At 40.7% G+C, this 15,808-nt stretch overlaps 1 protein-coding gene across 2 annotated transcripts in view; it reads left to right on the top strand.

Moving 5' to 3' along the window:
• Window positions 1–15,808, top strand: part of LOC132392874 (islet cell autoantigen 1-like protein) — a 145,754-nt gene that overhangs the window by 41,897 nt on the left and 88,049 nt on the right. For both annotated transcript variants that reach the window (XM_059967381.1, XM_059967382.1), the window contains exon 5: window positions 4,505–4,577. In XM_059967381.1, coding sequence (XP_059823364.1) covers window positions 4,505–4,577 — 73 coding nt within the window. The remainder of the gene's footprint in view (window positions 1–4,504; window positions 4,578–15,808) is intronic.

Raw genomic sequence — 15,808 nt, 5'->3', positions numbered from 1 at the left:
GAGGAAGGAAAATAAAACTGCGGAAGCAGTGGCAACGCTAGCGGAGGGTTTTCTATTTAGGAACTGAGGCAAGGGTCAGCTGAAGTTCCAGTGGAAATGTTTGAATTTAGCTTGTTCCATCTCTATTAAAGGAGTGCAGCACACTGCACTGCCATTCTATTGCCTAACATCTCACAGTCAGCATGTTTATTTGTTGTATCACCAAGCAAGAAGTGTTCAGTTTTTTTCATTACTCTGTGTGACATTTATGACAGTCTTATAACAGCTGCTTCCTCTGTTTACAATTTTCATGTAATATTTAGCTCTGAGCATGCATTGCACTACGGATGAAGTAGTTTCTAATGTAATTACCCTGCAGTTAGCTATGAAAGAGTGGAAAACACAGAAAAAATAATCTCTGTGTTGTCACGGACAATGGAGAACCTTAAATTCTCCTCAAATTGCTTTGTGTGCAACATGATTGGGTAAAATTGAAAGGTTACCTGCAGTCAAAGCCTTATTTTATTCAAAGTGCAACATTGCTACAGGTGGTTTTGCCTTAAAGTAGAGCAGAGCCAGTGCAGTATAAATTGAAAGTTGAAGCCATCTTTACTTCCCGTTGAAGGATCTCATCCCAAAACAACAACTCTTTATTCCATTGGTGCTGCTTGATCTGCTAAGTTCCTTCAGCATTTTATGTGTGTTACACTTTACAGTGAGTTTCTTTCATTTTTAGCAAACTCTAGATTTATGTGGTAGTGCATCTCATTGTGTCTACAGGTAAATATAAATTTATTATGCAAAAATTGCAACCCCAGTATTTCCACCTTTCTGTGTTAGGCAGAATAAGCTGTAGCCTGAACGTCCTACTCCTCCTGTGGGATACTGTGTTATCCAGTAGCAGTTTCCTGTCGCTGTATCTGTGTTACCAATACGTAGAGTAAACAATGGATTTATCATCTGGCTTCTACTGGCATAGATCTTGAGCACAGTCATTTGTAGATACTTTATTAATGTCTCTTGCTCTCCAGTGTACAAATAAAATCACACTGAGCTTTGATTTCACTGTCAGAAATAATGCAATGGAGTTTCCATTAGAGATGTATATGCTTTATGGGATTACCTCTCCTTTGAGATTTGCTTCCTCTATGGGAAGAATAGGAATGTGCCGGAGGGCTGGCCCTTTGTCAGTGGAAAGGAGCTCCTGACTGACCAGATTACCATTAGATTTTACTGACTTTACAGATTCAACATTCCACTGCCTAGGCAGCACCACATCTAAGTATGTGGGTGGTCAGACCACATTGATTTTGGACCCAGGAGTCATAAAGAGATTTCTGATGTGCAGTCTTGGCTGTCATTCCAGTTCTGAGACAGCATTAAAAATATAATCCCAGTCAAAAATAAGCCCTAAATATTTTGGGTGACTGGTATGTTTTGTGTTAAACTTGTACCATATTCCTCTATTGTACATGTTACGTTATCTTTGTGCCTCCTTTTATTCTGAATCACAAAGGGTGAATGAACATGCAAAGGGATAGCAATAGGCCACTTGGCCCTTCAAGCTTGCTCTGCCATTGCACAGAATTACAGCTGATCTCACGGTAACTTTAACATTGCATTCCCAAATCCATGTTAATGTTTGATCATCAAAAGTTTGTATATTCATCGTGCCCTTTGAGGATAAGAATTTCAAAGACTCATGTCTTTCAGAGAGAATAAAAATGAATTCTAAACCCTGTTTAAATAATTTTTTTTTAGCAGTAACCCCTGGTCTAGATTCTCCCACAAACAACTATTCTCTCCACGTCCAACCTGTAAGCTTCATTTGGCTTGAAGTTAATTTGACAAGGGCTTGCATATGTCGTTGTTTTTTAAGGCAATCTGCAAGAATATCCTGGAGAAACTCAGCAAATCAGGCAGCATCTGTGGATGCAAAGAGGTAGTTATCATTTCAGGTCAAAACTGCAATGTCTGAGTTTCTCCAACAGTTTGTTTTTTGCTCCTATAGTTCCCTGTCTGCAGGGACATCCTGATGTACCAGTGAATCAGCACCAATGTGTTTGCTTTCTTAGGAGGTTAAGGAAGGTTGGCTTGTTGTCAGAAACTTTAAAAAGAGCTACAGAGAGTAGTGGATTCACTCCAACACATCATGGGCACATCCATCCCACCTTTACAGGAGATGCTTCCTAAGAAGGCAATGTCAATTGTCAAAGAACCCCACCACCTGAGCCACTTTTGGGCAGGAGGTACAGAAACCTGAAGTAAACCACACCACACCAACAAATTCAAGAAAATGCTATTTCCTCAAGCATTTAGATCTTGAAACAACTGGGAAAACCCTAATCATTACAATTTAGCAACTGACCATGAAAAATCCTTAGTAAGTAGGATTAAGGTGAATTCCAAGGGATTCTGTACACACATCAAAAGCAAGTGGATAACTAGGGAGAGGGTGGGATCACTCAAGGATGAAGGGAGGAACATTTGCTTGGATGCAGAGAATGTGAGTGAGGTATTAATGAGTACTTTCCTTCAGTATTTACCAAGGAAAGGGATATGGGGCGGGGGGGGGGGGGTGGGGATCGCCAGGAGATCAATACTGAGTGTATAAATACATTAGGGAGTTTAGAGGTCAAGGAGGAGGAAGTGTTTGACTTTCCAATGAGTATTAAAGTGGACAAGTCCCCAGGGCCTGATGGGATTTACCCCAGGTTATTGAAGGAGGCAAGGGATGAGATTGCTGGGGCCTTGACCAGTATCTTCGTGTCCTTTCTATCCATAGGCAAGATCCCAGAGGACTGGCAAGTGGCTAATGTGTGTCTCTATTTAAGAAAGGAACTATAGACCAGTGAGTCTCACGTTATTTTTAGGAAAATTAGTGGAGAAAATTCTTAGGGGTAGGATATGAGCTTTTGGAAATCCGTAGCCTAACTAGGGAGAGCCAGCCAGCATGGCTTTGAGAGGGGCAGGTTGTGTGTTACCAACTTTGAGTTTTTTGACAAAGTGACGAGAGAGATTGATAAGGGTAGGGCAGTGGATGTTGTCTACATGGATTTTAGTAAGACGTTTGACAAAGCCCCTCATGGGATGCTAATCCAGAGGCTTTTATTAGTTGAGGCATTGGGTTCAAAAGTCAAGAGGTTATATTGCAACTTTGTAAAACTCTGGTTAGGCCACATCTGGTGTATTGCATTTATTTCTAGTTGCCCCACTACAGAAAGGATGTTGAGGCTTTGGAGAGGTTGCCCAGTTTAGAGGGCATGACCTCTCTTCATAAGAGGCTGGATAAACTTGGTTTGTTTTCTCTGGAGTGGCAGAGCCTGAGGGGAGATCTGATAGAGGTTTATAAGATTATGAGCGGTATACATAGAATAGACAGGGAAAAGTTGTTTCCCAGGTAATACCAGAGGGCATGCATTGAAGGTGAGAGGGTGTGGATTCAAGTGGAATATGAGGGGTAAGTATTTTACTCAGAGAGTAGTGGATGCCTGGAATGCACTGCCTGGCATGGTGGTGGAGATAAATACATTGGAGAGGCTTTTAAGAGATGTTTGGATAGGGACATGGATGTAAGAAAGAAGGGGGGATATGGACATTGTGTAGGTAGGAGGGTTTAATGTTTGGGTGTTTTTGATTGCTTTTTAGTTGGTTTGGCACAACATTGTGGGCTGAATGGCCTGTTCCTGTGCTGTACTCTTCTATGATCTATGAGTATGACTACTTTGACCACTTAGGACTAAAATTAACTTTGAATTTTTGTTCAGCTGTGTTTTCGCGTAAAAATCATGTATAATTTATAATTTTCTTGTGAATATTGCTTTCATGAGGCTATGCACCTATGATGCTGCTGCAAGTTAAGTTTTTCATTGCACCTGTGCATGCATTTACTTAAGATGATAAGGTCAACTTTGACTTTGAAGTTGAAGAGGTTCAAGAATGTATATGGACAGCTTCTGAAGTTTGAAGTACTGAGGTACTTTACACCCTTGTCCTAATGAGCAGCAAACAAATGATGATATAAATTTTGCAACTTGTCACACTACCATCTGAAGCAAATATGCCATTCACATACTGAAAGATTTATAAATGTACATGAGTTTAACCAACATGTTTTAGTACTAAAGTAATTATTTAACGAACTAAAACATGTCTTCCAAACCACGTTTGGACTTCAATGTGCTGTTGCTAGATTTTTAAATAGTTCTGGAGGGAGAGTCTGGATGGCTTTATTGTTTGTGGAACTTAAGTGTTCAGTTACAGAGGAAGCCAATGTCCTAAACAATTCCTACAAAAAGCTCTCCCTCTGGTCTCTGAGGAAGATCACCAATTAATGATTAACCATGTTGCAGGGCGGTTTTATTAAAATCTGTATTGCTCTGTTAGGTTTACAGGGCTACTACAACTGGTTAACACAGAATTTTAGTAGAGAGTTTGGAATCTAAAGAGAGGTTGCTAACTATTGCTGTTCTGCTTGCCCTGCCCTATCCTTCTGGATCTCTCAATTCCAATGTTATTGTTTCAGATTTATCGTACAATACAGACATCCTGCATAGAGCTTCTGAAAGTGATTGAGAAATATCAGCAGAGACTCAGTTGTAAGTATGTGTATATTTCCTTTCTGTAGTGTTGACAACTGGTTGCATACATTGGTTAGCAGTGTAAAAACTGATTGCAACATGGTTAAAAGGTGGAGGTGAATTTGCACCACTCAGTGTGAAATGAGTTTGGAAGGCTAGCATCACACTGATCCACGATAATAAGAGATGTGGGGTTTTGCTGTTTGTTCTGTTACACTGATTAGTCTCAACCAGGACGTGCTCTTGAGAATGTATATGTTTTTTATGGTCTTTTGAACTTGCTCTGACAATCTGTAAAATCATGGCTGATGTGACTTTTGGTTTCAACACCATTTCCTGCTTAATCTGCATAAGTTTTGAATCATCATCACAAGAAATTCTGCAGATGCTGGAAATTGAGAACCACATACACAAAGTTCTGGAGGAACTCAGTAAATCAGGGAGCTTCTATTGTGAGGAACAAACAGTTAACTTTTCAGGCCAAGACCTTTCATCAAGACTACATCAGTTTTGAATCACCTTTAGTCCAGATATCTGTGTTATTCAAAAGCAGGAAAAGCTGCTAACACTTAGCAGGCAGCCTCTGTGGATAGAAAAACAGAATTGGCACTTCAGGTTGAGGATCGGTACCAGGTAACTCAGATCTATGTAATTCATCCTTAAATATGCAGCATCTGTGGTTCATTGGGGTTGAGAATTCCAAAGATTCGCAACACTGAAAGAGAAGAAATTTCAGTTTAGACCCTCTCGCCAGGGGAATCTTCTTCACTGTCAAGTCTTCGCTGAGCTTTATGTTTCAATGCTCTGACTGCTGTTCTAAACTCCAAAGAGTTTGGATTCATTCACTCAACCTTTCCTCTTGGGACAGTCCCCGTCATCCCAGTTACCTTTGCAAACCTGGGTTTCTTTAGCTTTGGGGCAGTTATCTCCTGCTTTGAATGAAGAGGCTAAACTCTGTGCAGTCTATCATGGAGTGTTGTCAGCAGACCCTGTAAAATAGTAGCTGCATTCAATTCCTTTACAGTAAGGGCCAACATTCTATTTGCCTTCTTCATTACTTGCTGTGCCAGCATACTATCTTATTATTTCAAGTGTCTGAACACTAAAATAACTACCTTTTTTTATTGTGTCACAGCAGTAAGACCTGCTATTCTTCCTTCTAAAGCAGATAACTGTAAATATCCCCTCATTACAATCTAACTATTGTATTTTTGGCTTCTGTTTTTTGGCTACTCAATCACCTTGTTCATAACCTGTCTTAGATATTTGATTATTCATTATTCAGGGCAATGAATACAAGAGCAAGGTCTAGTTACCATACTACAGTGCCCAGGAAATGACAGGGTTCTGTTCTTGAAACTGTTTGTGACCCAAACTGCTCTTAATTTGGAAATGAAGAATAACAGTGTGTTTGAGAGGGTCAGAGAAATGGCTCTGACAGGAGAATGGGTGGCCATGAGAATAGCAGCTGGCCTCATGGACTCAGTGAGCGAGTCTCCTTAGCGTTTCTGGCTCTGCTCATCCTATTCCCTGATTGTTGAAGTGTGGGAGGGGAGTGAATATGTGAGGAAATGTCCCTCTCTATTCCCAGCCAGCACCCAAAGCAGGCAAGAAATCAATCCTGTTTTTCTCCCCAGTGCTTGATCGTATGTAGGGACTGTTCATAGGTTGGAGCACGTGCGCAGGTAGGATGTGGCTGCGCTAGAGAGAGTGCAGAGGAGTTACAGTTATGGGAAGAGACTGGGTCTGTTCTTCACGGAGCAGAGGAGGTGAAGAGGGGATGTGACTGTGGTACATAAAATTATGGGGAATATAGATTGGATAGATAGCAGGAAATTTCTCTTAATATCAGATTTAGATAAAATTTAGGGTAAGGTGTAAGAGATCTGGAGGGATCTGAGGGGGACCTTCTGTATCCAGAGAGTAGCAAGTCCCTAGAATACACTGCCTATGGGGGTGGTGGAAGCAGAACTCAGGAGATGTCCTGACGAGCACTTGAATTTGCTGGGAATTGAAGGCTATGCGCCAGCTGCTGGAAGATAGTGTTAATATAGAAGGGTGACCATTGGTCAGTGTGACTGTGGTGACCAAATGGCCTGTTTCCGTAATCCCATAATTTATGACTATGAGTTTTTATCTTTCTCGGAACACTTCCCCACGTACCCATGTAACATCAGGTAATTTGGATGAATTCTATCTTACTGTCGTTTAGTAACTGAGAACAAATAAGCGAGCCTAGGGCATTTTACCGGTGATAGCTTGTCAACCTAAAAATGACCCATTTATCCCTGTATGTCACACTCAACATGGCCACTAACCCATGCAGTAACATTTTTGTCACCTTAATAAATGCCTTTTGGAAATCAAAATATGTTATATTCACTTGCTTTCTTTATCCAATGTGCGCACAATAATGAAGTCTAATGGATTAGGTAAATAATGAATACAGTTTTCCTTTGATCAATCACTCATTTTCTAAGTATATTGTTACCACTTGTTTGATAAAGGATTCCAGACTGATGTTAAGTTAATAGTCCTGTGGTTTTCTCTCTTTCATTTCTTGAATAGCAACATTAGCTCTATTGTTCACTGAACCTCTAGGATCCTACCAGAATCAGGAGAACTTCAGAAGGGCACAACCAAGTATCCAGTATTTCTGCCACCAGCTCTACGAACCTAATAGCATGAGCCGTCAGATCCAAAAGTTTGCCAACCTCTAGTCCCGTTAGTTTGCTAGTAATTTTACTGTACTTAGAGACACAGCATGGCAACAAGCCCTTCTTACCCTATAAGTCCATGCTGCCCAGTTACACCAATGTAACCAATTCACCTGCTAACTGGAATGTTTTTGGAATGTAGGAGGAATCTGAGGCACCCAGGGGAAACCCATACAATCACAGGGAGAACATACAGATTTTTTTACAGGCAATGATGGGAATTGAACCTGGATTGCTGCCACTGTAATAGTGGTACACTAACTGCTACACTACTATACCATGCCTTAATTGTTTTTTCTTTCCATTTATATACTGACCAATTTAAAATACTTTTTATATCTTCACCTTTTGAAGATTAATGCAACATATCTAACTTTTCCTTATTTCCTCTATAGTTCTCCAGCTCAGCTTTTTAAGGCAGCAGGGTTCATATTTGCTACTCTGTTTTTCATGTGTTTGTAGGAGTTCTCAAAACTGTTTTTATATTTGCTGCTAAGTTACTCTAATATTTATTTGATGCAGTTTTATCAAATTTTAGTCATTTTGTTTTTGCTAGTTTCTTAAAGTCTCCGGGTTGTCATACCTAAGCTAATCTCATCTTTCTTTGGCGAACCACAAATGCATCAGGCTAAGAATCAGGTTTACTATCACTAACATGTGTTGTCAAATTTGATGCTTTGTGGCAGCTGTACAGTGCAAGACACGAGATATGATAAGTTACAAGAAGAAATATGTATTTAGTGGCCACTTGATTAGATACTTCCTGTCCTAATAAAGTGGCCACTAAGGGTATGTTAGTGGTCTTCTTCTACTGTAGCCCATTCACTTCAAAGTTCGACATGTTGTACATTCAAAGATACTCTTCTGCACATCACTGTTGTACTGTGTGGTTATTTGAGTTGCTGTTACCTTTCTGTCAGTTTGGCCATTCTCCTCTGACCTCTCTCAACTGCAAAAATTTTTTGCCTGCAGAAATACTCATTGGAACTTTTTTGTTTTATGTACAATTCTCTGTAAATTCTAGAGCCTATTGTGTGTGAAAGTCCCAGGAGTTCAGCAGTTTCTAGAAATATAGAAAACCTACAGCACAATACAGGTCCTTTGGCCCATAAAGGTGTGCCGAACGTGTCCTTACCTTAGAAGTTACCTAGGGTTACCCATAGCCCTCTATTTTTCTGAGCTCCATGTACCTGTCCAGGAGTCTCTTAAAAGACCCTATCATATCCGCCTCCACCACTATCGCCGGCAGCCCATTGCACGCATTCACCACTCTGCATAAAAAAACTTACCCCAACATCTCCTCTGTACCTACTTCCAAGCACCTTAAAACTGTGCCCTGATGAAGGGTCTCGGCCCAAAACGTCGACAGTGCTTTTCCTTATAGATGCTGCCTGGCCTGCTGTGTTCCACCATCATTTTGTGTGTGTTGTTAAAACTGTGCCCACTCATTTCTTATATACTTAAACCACACCGTCTGACACCACCAATCATTCCATAGTCAAAGTCACTTAGATCACATTTCTTCCCCATTTTGATGTTTGGTCTGGACATCAAGTGAACCTCTTGACCTTGTCTGCAAGCTTTTATGCTCTTAGCTACTGCCACATAATTGGCTGATTAGATATTTGTATTAAAGAACCGATGTACAGATGTACCTAATAAAGTGACCACTAAGTGTATGTTAAAAAAACAAATTAAATAAGTAAATCAATTTTTAAAAAATGAGCTAAAATAGCGAGGTACCATTCATTGTCATTTCAGAAATCTGATGGCAGAGGGCAAGAAGTTGTTCCTAAAACATTGAATGTGTGTCTTCATTCTCCCATACCACCTCCCTGACGGTAGTAATAAAAAGAGAGCATGTCTCCCAAAAATATTATAAATGAGGTTATGTTGATTGAGGTTTATAAAATATTCATTGAATATCTGCCACAGATAATATATCATCAGAGTTTTTAATCTAATCTCCTACCTTAGCCAGTGAGCCCATTTCATCTATATCATTGCCAGTATTTCATTTCTTCTAGTTTCAGGCAAGACTGCTACACATAAACTGGGCATGAAATCGTAATTAATCCTACCTCTACACATTACCAAATCATAACTAACTTTCCATTGGTTGGTTCCACACATTTTAATCTGAGAAACTGACTTAAATTCATTCCATGAATTTTACCGTCAAGTTTACCATGGGTAGTTTGGGAAGAGAAGCAGAGCGGAAGAAAGAGAGGAAGGCAGAGAGATAGAATTCATTGGGGCAAAGAGGGAGAGAAAAGGAGAGGTATTAAAGTGGGGGGGGAGGGAGAGAGAGCGAGAGAAAGAAACAGGGAGGGGAAAGGAGGGAGAGTTCATCCTGATACCAACACCAGTTTGCTTCTGCGGCATTAAATGAATGCTAATGCTAATGAAATGATTAAATATGAATTGAATTCCTTGTTAAGAATTTATTTTCTAACTGCAGCATGGTGAAATTCAAATTTTTGGCACTGTGGTTTACATAATGCATCTCAGGAGAAAGTTTTCATGCTTGTATTGTCATCATTTTCTTCTCATCTAAGTGTTCTGGCAACTAGCTTCAAGCAAATATTCATTTCAGATGTAAGCCCACTCACTGAATTTGCAGATAATTTTATTTTTGGCCAAGTGGAGGCAGATTGATACCTCACCCTCACTCCCCATCCTTCTCTTTTCTATGCACCTCTTGCCTTTCTCTCCTCTACATTTTCCTCTGTGCTCCCATGTCCCTCTATCTCTGTGTCTTACTGTTTTGCCTCTCTTCCCCCTTAGCCTCTCTACCCTCTTGCTTCAATCCCTCCTTCCTTGATGAACCATATCCCTCTCTGCCTCGATACATTTCCTTCAATCCCCTACTCTACCTCTGACCCTCTCCCCTGTCACTCTGCCCCACTCCCCCCCCTTCTCTGCCTCTGTCTCCAAAACAAAAGTATGTCTGGTGTCAGTAAGAGTGATGACCAGCAGATGGCCATAAACACCTCTCAATTACTCACATCATCAGAGAAGGAAACCTTTGTGTTTACTCAGTCAAGGACTCCAGACCCACAGTTATGACTGACATGTAACTGCCTCTTCTGTTCTGGGGCCTGGATGAATAAAAATAATGTCTGCCCTGGGTATATGTGGAAATTTTGAATTAACTGGGGAAAAAAAATACCTTGATGTGAGATCACCTTGTTGCTTTTCATTCATCACTTTCATTTGCACTGATCAACTGTGAGCATACACTAACTCATAGTAGCTTATCCTAGTCCTGCTCAAGCTCAGTTTTACAGAGCCCAAGTTTGAAAAGTAAAAGCCAGTTGTCAAATTGTAAAGTTCAAGTTTATTTTCATTTGACTGTACATGTACACAATCAAACAAAACAAATTTTCTCTGGGTGACGGTGTACCCACAAAACATGTATCACACACAGCACATAGAACAAAATACTACCACAAATAAGTCAATAAAATATAATTCCAAATGCATGTAGTGGGCAACATAGGTAAACAGTACAGTAAACAACTCATCCTAGTGACGAGACCTCGATGGTGGCAGAGTATTCATTAGACTCGCATCCTGAAGGAAGAAGCTGTTACCCAGTCTGACAGTTCTAGTCCTGATGCCCCTGCATCTTCTTCCTGATGGTAGTGGGTGAAAGAGATTGTGGGAATGGTGGTAGGGATCCTCAACAATGCTTCGGGCCCTTCGTATACCAGAGCCTAGTCCATCACAGGAAAATCTGTCCCTCCCCTTGAGCACATTCTCAGGGAGCACTGCCGCAAGAAATCAGCATCCATCCAGGCCGTCCTCTTTTCTTACTGCTGCCGTTGGAAAGAAGGTATTGGGTCCTGCACCACCAGGTTCCTTCAACCATCAGGGTCCTGAACCAGTGTGGATAACTTCAGTCACCTCAACAGAGAATTGATTCCACGACTTGTAAACTAACTTACATGGACTCTGCAACTCACATCCCCAGTATTATTTATTTATTTTTGTATTTGCCCGTTTTGTTTTGAGCATTGCACATGGGTTGTTTGTCAGTCTTTGCTTGTGTGAGGTTTTTGATTGATTCTATTGTATTTCTGCTTTCTACTGTGAATGCCTGAAATAAAATGAAACTTATGGTAGTATATGGTGATATATACGTACTTTGTTAATAAATTTACTTTGAACTGTGAGTAAGATATTTTACATACTAAGTTGTGCTTTACTGCAATTTCAGTGAAATAACATAGTAGAATACCATTGATGCTCGAAGACACAACAGGATTGACACCCCTTCTTTATTAATTTTTATCTTTGATGAAATTGTAATTAATCATATGTAAATTGGCACAGTAATTAAAACCAAGAATGTTGGGCTTCCTTCTGCTTTGAAGTGTTGAGCCTGCAGGTGACGCTGCTTGCATGTTTTATACCAATGCATGCTGTGCTGGTCTGTGAGAGTCTGTTCCTGGTACAAAAAGTATGGCACATGAATCAATTATGAAATTCTAAATGTAAACCAGCATGTCTCATCTGAGTTGAATCAAGCAGGCTGCAGTGAAACTAATATGAGGTGCTGATCTGATTCAGTGCCATTTTGTGGGACTTCGGTTCAACCCTCGCCTTCAGCTTGCTAAGTGAGTTGAATTTAAACAGTCTGAGCTTGGTCCTGATACATGCAGGCTCTGACAAAAGTTATGTTGATCATTTGACCTGAAGATCCAAAGATAACTGTGAGAAAGGGGAAAATATCTTGAGATATTCTTGCACTGGCCCTAAGCCGGATGCTTTGTGTACAGCAACTGGAGCTTTAATTAAAAATCAAAAATTGCCTTCTGATGCTGGGAATCTTAAATACAAACAGTATTTAACAGCTGGGAACAGTCAGCACGCCATGTTGCATCTGTAAAAAGAGGAAGTTAATATCTCCAGTTGAAGACCAAGCAGGGCTGCGAAAGAGAGAAACATGTCAGTTTTGAGTTGAGAGAAGGTGGGGAGGGATCATTGGACAGGGGTGATTTCTGTGAGCCAAATTATGTAAAGTTGATGTGTCTGAGAGCTGAGGCCAGGACCGTCTTCAGGATAAGTTGTTGATGAAGTCACCTGGTAGATAGAAACTTGTTGAATCACCTTACTGTACTCTAAGTAATTTATCGGCCATTTTCTATTGGCCATTCTTGGAATAGTGTTCTGTCTCTCCCACCAACTTCCTTCAACTCAGAAGAGCTTGAAGTCCTTTTTTTTTTTAAAAAAACAAAGTTAGTTTTGAAAACCTTCTCTTGAACAGAAGGCCAAAGTGCTAAATCCTGTATCATATCCGTACACTGGGATGGTGAAACTCCCAGCTCCAGGCTTTTAGAGCAACTAAAGGAAACTTTGCTTCCTCTTTGGGTATTCCAAAACTGAACCAAGCAAGCTCAAGTTGGGGTAAGCTGGTAAATTAGTTCTCTCAGCTTATTGTGAATGATCACTGTGAACGTGGTCTGGACTGATGGTTGATTCCTTGTTCTCCCTCCCCCTCTAACTCCCATCATTAAAGCATACCTTGTCATATCCTCTGGCACATTTCCAGGTGCTATAAAGTTGTTCTGTCTGAGATACCTTTTACTGCTTACTTCTCTTCAGCCTCTGCACTGTACTTCGCCATGAACATATGTACCCTAAACTCTGCGTTCTCTTCCTCCACGATATAAATCCTTACCCTCATAATCACTTCCTTCATCCTTCAGGGATGAAAGCAGAATAGCAATGGCTGGAGTTTCTGGCAGCAATTCAGAAGAGGGATAAATGCATCCAAAAGATGAAGAAGCATTCTAAAGGGAGGATGACTGAACTGTGGCTTACAAGGAAAGTCAAAGATAGCATAAAAGCAAAAGAGAGGGCATATAACAGAGCAAAAATTAATGGGAAGCTAGAGGATAGGGAAGTTTTAAAGAACCAACCCAGAAGGCAAATAAAAAAAAGTCATAAGGAGAGAACAGATTAATTATAAAGGTAAGCTAGCCAATAATACAAAAGAGAATACTAGAAGTTTTTTCAGATATAAAGAATAAAAGAGAGGCGAGAGTGATTAGATCCACTGAAAGATCTGAAGGTCACTTGGACTGGATGGACTACACCCCATGGTTCTGAAAGATACTGATAAGATTCTGGAGGCATTAGTTGTGATCTTTCAAGAATCACTAGATTCTGGAATGGTTTTGGAAGACTGGCAACTTGCAAATATCACTCCACTCTTTATGTAGGGAGGGAAGTAGAAGAAAGAAAATTATAGGCCAGTTAACTTGATTTCAGTAGTTGGGAAGATGTTGGAGTCCATTGTTAAGGATGAGGTTTTGGGGTATTTGGAGATGTGATAAAATAGGCCAAAATCAGCATGGTTTCCTTAAAGGGAAATCTTGTCTGACAAATCTGTTGGAATTCTTTGAGGAAATAACAAGCAGGATAGACAGTCAGTGGATGTTGTGTACTTGGATTTTTAGAAGGCCTTTGTCAAGTGGCCATACATGAGGCTACTTAACAAAATAAGAACTCATGGCAATCAAGAAAGATACTAGCATGGATAGAAGATTGGATGACTGGCAGGAGGGAAAGAGTGGGAATAAAAGGGACATTTTCTGGTTGGCTGCTGGTGATTAGTGAATTTCCCCAGGGATTGGTGTTGGGACCACCTCTTTTCATGTTATATGTCAGTGATTTGGATGACAGAATTGATGGCTTTGAGGCCAAGTTTGCAGAAGATAGGTAGAGGGGCAGATAGTTTTGAGAATGCTGGGAGTGTGCAGAAGGACTTGGACAGATTGGGACAATAGACAAAGAAGTGGCAGGTGGAATATAGCACAGGGAAGTGTATGGTGATGGACTTAGGCAGAAGGAATAAAGGCACAGACTATTTTCTAAACAGAAAATTTGAAGAAACAGAGGTGCAAAGGGACTTGGGCGTAGGATTCCCCAAAGGTTAACTTGCAGATTGAGTTGGTGGTAAGCATGGCAAATGCAAAGTTAGCATTCATTTTGAGAGGACTAGAATATAAAAGCAAGTATGCAATGCTGAGACTTTAAAAGACATTGGTCAGATTGTGCTTAGAGTATTGTGAGCAGTTTTGGGCCCCATTGTCTAAACAGTGATGTGCTGGCATTGGAGAGGGTTCAGAGGTGGCTCACAAGAATGATTTCAGGAATGAAAGGGTTAACATTAAGGAGTTTAGGCCTGTACTTATTGGAATCTAGAAGAATGGGGTTGGGGAGGGGATCTCATTAAAGCCTATCGAATATTGAAAGGCCTAGAGAGAGTGGTTGATCCCTATAGTGGGGAGTCTAGGACCAAAGACCACAACCTCAGGTCAGAGGGTTGACCATTTAGAACAGAAATGAGAAGGAAATTCTTAAGCCAGAAAGCAGTGATTCTGTGGAATTCTTTGCTGAAGGCAGCTGTGGAGGCCAAATTATAGGGTACATTTAAAATGGAAGTTGATAGGTTCTTGTTTAGTCAGGGTGCCAAAGGTTGTGAGAAAAGGCAAGATAATGGGGTTGAGAGGGATAATAAATAAGCCATGATGGAATCATGGAGCAGACTCAATGGGCTGAATGGCCTAATACTTCTCCTGTATCTTACAGTCTTATGGTCTTGTGAGCTGTTTTGGGCCCCTTATCTAAGAAAGAATGTGTTAACATTGAAGAAGTTCCAGAGCAGGTTCGCAGGAATGATCTTCAGCATGAAAGGCTGTGCGCATTTGATGGCTCTGGGCCTGTATTTGCTGGAGTTTCGAAAAATTGGTGGGGAGTGGGGATCTCACTGAAACATTGAATATTGAAATACCTTGGACATGGAGGGATGATTTCTATAGTGGGGGAGTCTTGGACCAGAGGGCACAGCCTCAGAATAGAAGGGTGTCCCTTTAGAACAGAGAGGAGGAGGAATTTCATTAGACAGAGGGTGATGGATCTGTGAAGTTGTTTGCCACAGATGGCTGTGGAGGCCAAGTGATTGGTATATTTAAAACAGATGTTGATAGGTTCTTGTTTAGATAGGGCATCAAAGGTTACAGGGAGAGGCAGGAGTATGGGGTTGTGAGGAACAATAAATCAGCCATGATGGAATTGCTGAGTAGTCTAGATGGGCCGAATTGCTTAATTCTGCTCCCATGTCTTATGGTGGAACAGACATGAGGGTCAAATGGAAACACAAGAAAATGCAGACGCTAGAATCTGGAGCAAACTACTGAAGGATCTCAATGAGTCAGGCAGTATCAATAGAGAGTAACGGACAGTTGATTTTTGGATTAAAACCCTTCATCTAAAAGGCGAAGTGGCCCATTTCACTTTTACATTTTAGGTTCCTATCTTTTGTGTTGAAAAAGCCTAACTGCTAAGCCTGCATTTGCAATAACATTGTCACTCATTCATAGCATTCCCTTCATCTTTGATGTCTAAATTCCCATTACTTACAGTCATCAGGGTTTCTCATCCTCGTCTTTACCTTTGTGGCTCTCCTCTCTGTTCATTTATCTGGCTGACATGGAAATGGTGGGCGAATGGTTAAGCTAC

This window comes from Hypanus sabinus, chromosome 4 (assembly GCF_030144855.1).
Source record: "Hypanus sabinus isolate sHypSab1 chromosome 4, sHypSab1.hap1, whole genome shotgun sequence".
In the NCBI taxonomy this organism is placed as follows: Eukaryota; Metazoa; Chordata; class Chondrichthyes; order Myliobatiformes; family Dasyatidae; genus Hypanus; species Hypanus sabinus.
Note: the sequence above shows the minus strand (reverse complement) of the source record. Positions and strands in the feature narration are given on the sequence as shown.